The 11917-nt window shown below is 32.1% G+C and overlaps 2 protein-coding genes across 7 annotated transcripts in view; one reads left to right on the top strand and one right to left on the bottom strand.

Annotated features, from left to right (window-relative positions):
• LOC132722346 (large ribosomal subunit protein uL4m-like) lies at window positions 1–1440 on the bottom strand. Its single transcript, XM_060706843.1, has one exon. The coding sequence runs from the start codon at window positions 1336–1338 to the stop codon at window positions 424–426; it is 915 nt and encodes a 304-aa protein (XP_060562826.1). The 5' UTR covers window positions 1339–1440; the 3' UTR covers window positions 1–423.
• Window positions 1441–1583: 143 nt separating this feature from the next.
• LOC132722344 (glycerol-3-phosphate dehydrogenase, mitochondrial-like) overlaps window positions 1584–11917 on the top strand; it is a 48704-nt gene continuing 38370 nt past the window's right edge. For 5 of the 6 annotated variants that reach the window (XM_060706840.1, XM_060706838.1, XM_060706839.1 and 2 more), the window contains exons 1-2: window positions 1584–1674; window positions 8732–8883. In XM_060706840.1, the coding sequence (XP_060562823.1) occupies window positions 8776–8883 (108 nt within the window). In that variant the 5' untranslated portion in view covers window positions 1584–1674; window positions 8732–8775. The remainder of the gene's footprint in view (window positions 1675–8731; window positions 8884–11917) is intronic. The other variant, XM_060706837.1, reaches the window with a different exon arrangement.

Genomic DNA, 11917 nt, shown 5'->3' with positions numbered 1-11917 from the left:
TTGATAATATATTGATATACATTTATTGATATTGTGATAATTTCAATGACAGCTCTATATGCTGGTATGATACCAGGCCTGCCAAAAAAACATTTTAAACTGTCATTTTTGGTTTTATCACATACATTGTACAACTATGAGTGTTTTCTAAGTTTTGAGGCAGCCCAAAATGCAATTTAGTCATATTGACCTTCTGCCTCTTAATGGCCGGATGTTCTGAAACTAAAGAAAAAAACAAACACATTTTTTTCCCATTAAAAATCCTTTTAACTGTTAAAATTTGCAAAAGAATGATTTCGGAACAACTTTTATTAAAACACTAATAATGTGATAAATTTAAATTTATTTAAATGATTTGATTGTTCATGTCACTGAAACCACTTCTTAAATATTTAATGTTTTAACATTTTCTGTGTTGCTTTGTTACGCTTTAAAAGGAACATTCACTACTGGACTATGAAGCCTCTCTAGCAATTTTGCCTCCAATTTTTCAACAGCTTTCAAAGTTAGAACTAATGTATCATGCTTTAACATGCTGTACACATTTAATCCATAAACTGGCATAAGATTTACATGCTTTATGTCGCTGGCAGCAAGGGCAATGTTTTGAGGCATAATGTCTCTGTCGTCAACAAACAATGCTGAAAATCCCCAATATCTGGTGTCAAGAAGATCTAGTAGATAATCTGGTTCATCTGATGGAATTTGTAATGAATCAACAATATGGAGATCCCTTTGAGCATACTTTACGGACAGCGCTATACACAATCCATGAACACGGTCAGAATCTGCAAGCATGTAGAATTTTGACAATGGCCCCCTGGGCCCCATTGCAGCTCCACCACCTTTGTTTTGTGGCGCGCGAATACTTCCAGCACGGTGCTTTCCTGTGCGTTTTTGTTTAAAAGGCTTTCTTCCACCTCCTGGTCGTTCTGCCCTTGATTGCCTACATTCATAATTAATGTATTTATATAAATACTGCCATTTAGTATTGCTATGTAATAAATCCAGACGTGGGTGTCGACCAAATATATCTGGATGAAGGTCAATAATTCCAAGCTTTTGTGATTGGACTGTATCTAAATTTTCAAGCCATGCCTGTTTAGATTCAACGTATGGGTTAGGGAATTCTAATTGTCTTGATGTTATCATAGGTAGGGGAGGTCTTTCCTGAGGTACATACAAGTCATCGTCTTCAACAAACTCATCCGAATTTAGAGCACTTCCTCGCGAAAACCGAAGACATACGCTGCTTGATATTGTCCTTGTTTGATTACTGATATAGGGGTGCAGATTTTTCACGGAAGCAAGTTTCAAAATGTTTTTTAAACACAACATGGTTTTTTTATTCAAAAAGAATAAAAAATGCAATAAAATGTGCTTTTTCGAGTTGTTAACCTTCACCGTTTACAAAAGTTTTAAGGACGAAAAAATGAAAATGAAAATAAAAAAAAAATACGAATAAAAATATTTGAATATGAAATATTCTACAGTCAAGTATAAGGATACTCACATATTTAATTTTTAATTTTTATACTTAGTGACAAATAGTTTAAATTTTATTAGGTACCATTTGTTCAGTAAAATATTTCGTCTAAATATCATTTTTAAAGGTGAAGGTCAGCAGAAACAATTTTATCATAGTTTCGGATATTTCCAATTTAATCTTGTTTAGTATGTATATTCCCCGCTGTCTTTGAAGACAATTTATATTTCTCTTTAATTCTTTTTTGTATACACATTATTCACATGTTTGCATTGACCATTTGACAATTTCTCTTTGCTTCAACATGTGAACTGGTCAAATCCAGACTCCTGTCCAGTTTCACCTTCGGCTTCAGTCTATGCTCAGTGAGAAGACTAGTGTTAATGATTATCGTCGGGTGCCCTAAATTCGTCCCATTTTTTCATGATTGATCTGACTAGAACGATGATTGGGGACCTGAAAAGGGGTTTCAATGAGTTGTAATTTATACGAATTATGGTGGTTTCGTCGAACTACCGGTTCGGCGAACTTAAATTTTTTAGGTATAGGATATACATGTAGCCTCGAGTGCCGGAAAAGAGTCAACTCGGCCCTATACCAACTCGGCACGGGTCAACTCGGCACGGGTCAACTCGGCCCACTTTACAAAAATATATAGAGCTATAACGTATTTACTTTGCTTTGCATGTTGTTAAGGTAAATGAATAATAAGAAATATCTTATTATTATTATATAATGATGCATTGTACCTCTGCTGAAATAAAATATGTTTAGAAAAAAAAGTTATTTATTTGTCTTGCAGATTCGATAAAATTAATATAGACACAGGCACGATTATCAAACCTGGGAAGAAAAAATATGAACAGATTGATAAAATATCTTCATATATTTTCTTCCCAGGTCCGAAACTTGTGCCTGTGAATATAGATATAATAAAAATGTGTTTCCTTAGATGCATTTTGTTTGTAAAGTAATTTTCAAAAAAAATATGAAACAAAAAAGTGTTTACTTAATAGCATAAGCTTCTAATTAATTGCAGGTGGTCACTAATCAAATTTGAATGAATGAGTCAATCATAATTATCACCTAATTAATCGGTATCTTTAACATACACATTGATCAATAAAAATAGCCCGTGACAATAGGAGTCCTTTGATGTCCTTTACCCATTTTTAAAAGTGGGCCGAGTTGACCCGTGCCGAGTTGGAACAGGGCCGAGCTGACTCGGGGGCCGAGTATGTTTTAGGGCCGAGCTGACCCGGATTCTCGAGTGCCCATGTTCCGGTGATATAAGAACAGGATTGAGAATAAAACCACTTTTAAGAATGAAAAAAACAGTTGTAACAATTGCCAAATAAAAACAAATAACTTACCTTCAAAAGCCTTGGTTTTTATCAAAATAGCATAAGTAGTTCATGATTTTTTTGAAATTTTTATTTAGTTTTAATTTGATTTGATTTTCATTTGAATTGATATGCGTCATACATGTTATCTAAGAGTGCTACAGCCCTCGCGGGCCTTTGGCCCCGCTCAGACTTTCCGCGTATAAAGTAAATAAGCATACTGCTTATAATGGAAACAAGACATCTCACCTCCAGACGATTCACCCCCCCCCCCCCCCCCCCCCCCCGAAAACCAAGACAACTCATCCCTCAAGACAGTTCACCCGCCAAAATAGATAAGACAATTCACCCCTCATGTTTATTGTTACAAAAATCAAAAAGTCAGTATATTTATTTATTTATTTACAACAAAAAATTTATTTCTCTATTAAAGGGGTTGAAAAGAAGAAGAAAACAAGCAAGTCAAGTTTCAAAATTTGATATATATTAATTTGTTATGTTATATTATTTTATTCAATCACATCAAATAGAACATAGTTTATATTGAGGGAAATGCCCATAATGTATGCACTTTTCATAAACATATTATCTATCATTTATTTAATAGTCTTGATATTTTTATTGTATACATATGCAAACATGTACAACTGTCTGCAGGAATAATTTAATTATCCATTATCTTAAAGTGCTGAAAAACATATTGTTTATTCTACATCCACTCTTTCATCACAAACACTTAACACCTTGCTTTATAATCAATTAAGGATGAAAAAAAAGTGTTAAGGGATAAAGGGCTGTTAAGTGTATACAAACATCCACGCGAAATGTCATATTTCATAAGACAGCATGTTTTGAATAGCTTCTCAAAAAAATTTAATTGGTTGCGCGTGCACAAAATTTATTTGTAGATGATGTGTCATTAGCATCCATGAAAGAGATTAAAGAGCAAATGATTATCACATGTTAATATCTTTGATTTATGCATACATGCCATAATTTTTGGACAGCTTTCCGGGACACTTTTCATCGCGGCAATAATGGATGTGTAGGTAGTTGTGGAAAAGTGGGGTGGGGTGGGGTGGGGTGTCAATCGTATAACGTTATTAAATTAGGACGACTTTCTCCTGAATTTTAATGATAAACAGTTAACTTACTAGTTTTATAAGTAGTCTTTTAGGTCGACATATTTATCATTTTATAGTATTTCTTTATTTCATTAATTATTCCCTAAAAGCAAGTAAGTTGTAAGTTATAATGCCGGTGAATGGGCGCAGCCATGTTGTTCACCCGTTATATTTTAAAGTCGTGATAATTACTACATGTCACGTAATGCAATTCTTCCAGTCATAAAAACAAACACAGCAAGGTGATTTATTTGACACCTTTAATTTTCTATTTGATAGATATATTTACATTGTTTGTAATAATTAGACTTTCGGCAAGTTAGCGATTGATCTAAAAATTAATGATTATCGGGGATTAACGATAATTGTTAAGGGCCGTAAACCATTAATTAACCCGACCATTTAACGCTGCTGAATTCAACAGAGAATGTTAATTGCCGATGCATGAAGAAAGCTTAGTAGAATCGACAGTCGATAATTGGGGGGCTGTATATTGTAAACTTGTAAGTGTCAACGTTCCTGTGTATTATGTGTACCAGGTCAGAATATGTTTTACGATCGAGAGGTGAAATGTGCAAGATTTGATTTAAGAAAATTTATGAAAATTTTGCAAAATATCATGATTTTTTTTCGGGATCAAATCGATGCCCGGGACATCTCCGGGACAGACATCTGATTTCCGTGACAATCCCGGGCATCCGGGACGTTATGGCATGTATGATTTATGTCATCTTATAATAACATCAATAGCACTTAAACAAATTAAGACAAATTTATGGTGAATTTGTAATTTTTACAGTTTGTATGTAAAATAATATGTAAAAATATTAACACATAGTAACAAATATTTTTAAGTAATAAATTATAATAATTAATTTACATATGACTAAATATTTCATAAATATCAATTATGTAAAGAAACACAACAAATTTGTTTATTGCATCTTCTTATTTTAAAATAAATTTTATCAAAATTAAGATTTAAGAAATGGGGGGTGAATTGTCTGTGTCATTTTTCCAATAATGTGGGGTGAACTGTCTGGTGGGTGAATTGTCTGGAAAAAATGGCTGAGTGTGAATTGTCTGGGGGGTGACTTGTCTGTAAGCCCTTATAATAATGCTTTTTTGTTCATTTCAAATTCAATTACTTTTAGTATAATTTGATAAATAAGTTTTAATTAAATGACAATTTATAGACTTTTCTAAGAGAATACATTTGTTTCGTAAATAATTCAGAAACAAATAAAACATGTAAAAATTTATTTAACTTATTTACATATAACATGCAATAAAACATAACATTTTAGTGGTTAAAAAAAAAACACCACATTTTTATAAACGTCCATAAATTCACCCACTTTCTTCAAGAATTCCTCAGTCCTTAATTCATGATGATAGTATTGCCCACTGTTATACAAACACGCCCGGCAAACTGTCGCCCCACTTCAAAATTGTGGTGTACGGTAAAACCAGCGAACCGCATTTCCGAGATAGAGCGGAAGTAAGTATTGTTTATGTTTTTGTCTTATTATTCATTTAAGTTGTATTTTTTCGAAAAACGGAAAATGTGGTTCCGTGTAGGATTGATTTAGGCTTCCAATTATCTAAGCTGTTACAAAAAGAAAATTATTTTAAGCCCGGGAGAACTTTTCTCCCTGACGAAGCGAACGATGATTTGTAGAATATTGAACTTCCCAACCATAGAAATGCCATACCTTTCGGATTTCTTGAAAAAGTGTAAAATAGAAATTTCTACTATAACTATGTCTATTATATTATTGATAATTTTAGTCCGTACATCGACTGAGTTCTGCTTCACTTTGAGAGGAAAATAATAAACTAACAAACAATGCTAAATAAGGGAGGAAGTATCTTGAATCATAACTGGAACACGTGTTATATCCTTATAACGACTGACACCTTGTCAACCATTTTCATAGCGATTCCCCACCTTACAAATTCATGAAAACGTGACTTATTTGTGTTTTGCTCAGAACAGGTACGTTAGAGCTATTAATTACAGAAAGTCATTGTGAACTGAACTCGGTAGTAGTGATCCATTTAATTTAATGTGTTCCATGCATTGCATACTTTTGTTTCTGTTCTGCACCTTGAATATCTAACTTTTCGAAAAACATAACATTTTGGCGTAAACAATCGAGTTACACGTACCTGCTCGGAAACATTTGTTCGCGGTAGAACTAAAAATATTCGATTTTGTCGCATTTGCGCGGACACACGTTTTTAAATGTAAATAACCGTGTCAAAAATCATGATTGACCTCGAATAAGTGGCATCCTGTATTATGCCATGCATACATGTGTATGATTCAATGGTCGGGCCTCATCCAAATTTCGAACATAAATAATGGAAATAGGTGACACCTTCGCGATTACAGTTATTACGTTATAGTCGTTGAAAGGATATCACACTTTATTAGTTCTCTTTAAAAGGTATATATATATATATATCTCGGTCTTAACACTTGTTCATGTCTATTTTAACTAGTATAGCTTTTATTTATAAAAATCATTGACTATGCTCCTCCTAATACATCAAATTAATATCGCCTTGCGCTCAACATCGAACCTTTTGCTCCATCTCTCGCCCTTTTGCTCCACTACTTTCAAAAAATATCGATTTACAAATTTAAGAAATCCTTCAGGAGTAATTTATTTTGCACGAAGGACAAGTTCTTATTACGGGTTGATAATTTACTAATACACTTTTTCAAGAAATCCGAAAGGTATGGCATTTCTATGGTTGGGAAGTTCAATATTCTACAAATCATCGTTCGCTTCGTCAGGGAGAAAAGTTCTCCCGGGCTTAATATAATTTTCTTTTTGTAACAGCTTAGATCATTGGAAGCCTAAATCAATCCTACACGGAACCACATTTTCCGTTTTTCGAAAAAATACAACTTAAATAAATAACGAGACAAAAACATAAACAATACTTACAATTAGGCGTTTAAATCGGCCTTCCGCTCTATCTCGGAAATGCGGTTCGCTCGTTTTACCGTACACCACAATTTTGAAGTGGAGCGACAGTTTGCCTGGCGTGACAAAGCGCTTTTATCCATTTACTGTTTATTGCATGTCACCCTGTTTATTCAACATGTTGATTGGTTGTTTGTTCAACAGACATCTCATAATTGATTAGATAATTGGATAAAAAAGGTATTATTGTATGAAAATTAAATAAATAAATATATAAATAATATTGTATATAAAATAAATAGATAATAATATTGTATGAAAAATAAATAAATAAATAAAATGAATACAAATGAATGAATGAAATATACATAAATTATTTATCCACTTTTTGTAAATTAATAAATAAAAAAAAATTGCATTTACCTTAATTACAAAATGTTGCTAACAAATTAAGTATTTTACCAGTATCACATGCTATGTGTTGCCAGTTCCATTTGTACTCATGTTTTGCTTTCAATTCATTAAACAAGATAATGTCAATTAAAGACACAAAGGAAGTGTGAAAGAGATTATATACTTTAATATATATCAAAGAAAAATTCACAGAAGGGTTCATAAACTTCAATAGAAAGAATAATCAATTAGTTATATCACTTTCCTTTTAATTGAAATTAGTATAAAGTATATAAAAATGAAATAAAAAATTAAAAAAATTACTTACTAATAACTTTGTGATATGAGCCTTTTTGTAGGGCAAAAACAACAATATATTCATTGTCTTTGGTCAATTACATGATAAAATAATAATAAAATATGTTAAAACAATAAACATACTCAATCACTATTGAATACATTTAACATTTTCTACATAAAAATAAAATAATTGTTTAACACAAAATAAAAGAAATGGGGGGTGAAGTGTCTCATTCAAATTTCTTAAAATGAGGGATGAACTGTCTAAGGGGTGAAGTGTCTGCCAAAAAGGGCTTAGGGTGAAGTGTCTGGGGGGTGAAGTGTCTGTAAATCGTGTAAAAAAGTAATAATAGAAAAAGATATGTATAGGATATCAACCGAGTACGAGGTCTTTCTGTTTAGGAAAGACCTGGTCACGAATTTCATGTGACACCGAGAGCGCAAAGCGCTAGAGGTGTTTCATGAAATTCGTTACCAGGACTGAGGTCTTTTCTAAACAGAAAGATCGATGTTCGAGGCTGATATCCAACTTACACACCGTAAAATTATATTGGCTTGAGAAATGGCTGATCTGATGCACACATATTATTTTTAACACAACGCATATACATTTTGTTCTGCTTAAATACAATTTTAACTTAGCTTTTCATTTAAAATATTAATTAAAAAAGCTAAATGTGCAATTTGTCAATAATAAAGCGAATACGTCTGTAATGGAAGGTACATGTATGTTAAAGAATGGATAATTATGTTGATAGTATTTCGTATTCTAGGACATTTGTCCCCGGAAATTTCACCCCCTATATGTATATTGTTGGCATGTGTAAGATACATGAATGGAAACTTTATTTCTACTGCAATGCTCAAGTATAATAACTCTTCATTTTAAGTCATTGCCCTTGAGATTTTTTTCTTGCATAATTTATATCCAGACCATATAACTTATAAAAACTTTAGAGTTGAAACTTCATTGGTGGATAGATCTTAAGGAGGAATGCTGTTAACAAGAATAACTATTCGCTACATCATAATTGGAGTTATTGCCCTTAGTGTACAAATAAATAAAATATAATTCTGTTGTTGTTTTTTAAAACTTTTTTCCTGGCTGCTTTTTGTTATGAAAGATCAGATAATTTTTTTTCCCAGAAAAATGCACTGACATGATGTTATAAACTAAAGAAAGAAGAAAGATGTCATACAGAAAATTTAATAGTGTATGGAAGAAGTTGGCCTGTACTGGGCTTGCCATTGGGGGAGGGGCAGTCATCTGGACTTACGTATCACCACATAGAAATAAGGTAAGTCATTATTGTAATATTTTCTGTTACAAGATCGCAGAACTTTAATCAGAAGGATGTTACATAGAATAAAGGGAAACTTCCAGAAGGTTTTTGGAATGCAAAACAAAACAAAAAATATTATGGAATTTTACAGATTGTTTGATACCGGTAGTTTTTAAACATGAATTGGATCTTTTAAATTTTGTGACTGACAAAAAAGTTAAATATATAAATAGAACATAACTTAAGGATTTTAGAAAACATGTACATGAATAACATAATATAGACTAAAGTGTTTTAAGCTTTAATACATGAACAATGAACGGGTTCTTGACATCATATGATGTTGACGTTATTCCTGTAAATGAAGTTAAATGGAAACTGGAGATGATTTCTATATTCAAACTTACATTATTCGTGTACAATGAATGGAAAATTCTGGATTAACCTTAACTGAATGTAGTGTAACGTTTTAAGGAACACAAACCCTGTCAGTGAATAGCTAGCTCACCACCAAGAGTGGTTTGTGTCCTTATAACTGGGGAACATGCCCTTATTTTAATTCAGCAACTTTAGCTTTTGTATTTTATTATGCTCATTATCAGTATTATGACGTTCTACCAAAGTTGTTACAGTAGTTAGCCTTTGTCAGGGCCAGTCCTTGTGTGTAGTCTGCCCTGGCAGGCTCTACACTGTTGTCTGCATAATGTTAAATTTTTAATCTAGATATCCTAAAAACTGATAATGTTTTTTTCCACACAGTTTTGGGGCCGAAAAATGACCCCATTCACTTGCAAAGCCAAAAAAATATATTTCTTTCTTTTATTTTTTTTTGCCTTCAGAATTGTTTAATGTAAAGTCCCATTTATGTACTGCAGTATTGTATTCAGTGATAAAATTGTCAGTTACTTTAAAACTTCAGGAACAGAGGCATTAAACTGTGACACTTTGTTTAAGGTGTTTTATCATGATTCAAGGCATTTTCCAACACATGATTCAAACTTTTTACCCAATTGAATAACTAAATTTTGACAGTAAAAGATAGGACTATAATTATATTCACAAATAATGGCATAGCAGCACTAATTTTCACAGTTGAAAGGGGCCACAGATCCATTCCCAAAAGACGTGAACAGTCCTAAAGAGCTTGCTAAATCCATTTTGAAAATTTTGAAGGTTACGGATTAAAAGTTAATTCTAGACCATTTTATACACTGAGTATTTATGATCAAATATTTAACAAGAGAAAATTTATATCAAAAGAGTATTTGGTATTATGATGTAAAGTTAGATAGTAATTATTCACTATTCTATATAGTCAGTGCACGCGGCATTTAGGATAATTAAAAGTCTAATACCGGGTATCTTCGAACTTGTCAATATTTAAACAGAACTACCCAATATTAAGACTTCAGGTCATTCATTTTTCCTTATCCAAGTGTTTGTTGTTTTTTCCCAAACTAGTGCAAAGAAGCCTCATTAGGTTAGTTTCATTTTCAAAACATACTAGAACAGATGAGTAAATCTTTGAATAATTGTTGTGCTTTCATTTAGAAATGCTGGTCTACATATTGAAATAAATCTACAAAAACTTAACTTATTCTCAGATTTAAATCTGGTAAAATTCCCAACTGTTAGACAAAAGATCAGCTACAAATTCTATATTTCCCTTTTCTACCAGTGTTACCAAAATAATGCAAAAAAATAAGGGCCTGTTTTATGTCATTTTAGCTCATATCAGTGGTTTTTCTCCTTTAATTGGTAAATTTTAATTAAAAAATTTTTTTAAAAATTTTTTTTTAAAAAAAAATTAAAAATTATTTAAAAAATTTTGTTTTATTTTACGGGTTTTTTCACAAAAAAACATAAAAAATTATATATTTATTAGTATGGTAACTGTTGAAGCAGTTACAGGTAAAAATAAATTCAAGATTTACTACATTTGATAATACCTTTCATATCAAAGTTAAAGTAAATGTTTATACATGCATGATAAATTAGAGAGCATTATTTTTAATGTCAGCATTATGTAAGGTACATGTAGGTTTGTAAAAAGAACTGTAAGATCAACAATTTATGTGAGGGATTTATTTTTGCTAATTACATAAATTGAAGATTTTAGTGAAAATAAATGTTCACTATACATCTTTAGTACATGTACATTGTATAATATAAATGAAATCTAATAGAACTGAAAGTAGTTCAAATTTGTGAAAATTAAACCTCACCAATTAGTCTTATATGGTTTTCTTTGTTTTTCTTTGCAAAATTTTGGCCTTGCAGAGGCTTAAAATTTTAGTAAATTGTAGAAGAAAGTTTCAACTCACATGCTGCAGGACCTGGGTCTATTTCTTCTGTCATAATGTATTATAAACCTTTAATCCTCTGTGTAGGAAGTAAGGGAAATAGTTCATGTTGTATTCTCTATATTTTCATTGTTAACAATAATGAAGTTAAGGTTTATAGATATATTTATGTACATAAAATGTTAAGTGACTATTGTAAAGTGTATTTAAATTGTACAAATTTTGTAAGATGATGTACCATGTACAAGTCTTGAATAAATTTTCTCATCTTTTCTTGAAAATCAAAGTGCTTAAAGTACTGCTGGAAGGTGTTTTGTACCATTTGCTCACCCTGATTTTCCAGAATATTCTGGGTTTTTTTACAGCTGAGTCAGATTGTTAGTCCCCTACCGGTTTACCGGAGGGGACTTTAGGTTTACCCTCCGTCCGTCTGTCTGTCTGTCTGTCTGTCTGTCTGTCTGTCTGTCTGTCCGAGCAGACGAGAGCTACATTATGAGGTTTAGGTTTATGTACAGGCACTCTGTATGGGGTTCATTCCGTAGAGACATGTATTATGTGGTTAAAAATGCTCTTATGGGGTTAAAAAATTTGCTCTTGTGGGGTTAAGAGATCAAAGGAATAACCCCACAAACACGTCTGCTAAGTACGTCCGTCTGTCTGTCTGTCAGTCCGTCAGTCAGTCCGTCCGTCCACAAAACTGGATCCCGCGATAACTTGAAAAGTACTGAAAATATTTTTATGAAACT

Source organism: Ruditapes philippinarum, unplaced genomic scaffold (genome assembly GCF_026571515.1).
Source record: "Ruditapes philippinarum isolate M1 unplaced genomic scaffold, ASM2657151v2 ctg335_1_1_1_1, whole genome shotgun sequence".
Lineage (NCBI taxonomy): Eukaryota > Metazoa > Mollusca > Bivalvia > Venerida > Veneridae > Ruditapes > Ruditapes philippinarum.
Note: the sequence above shows the minus strand (reverse complement) of the source record. Positions and strands in the feature narration are given on the sequence as shown.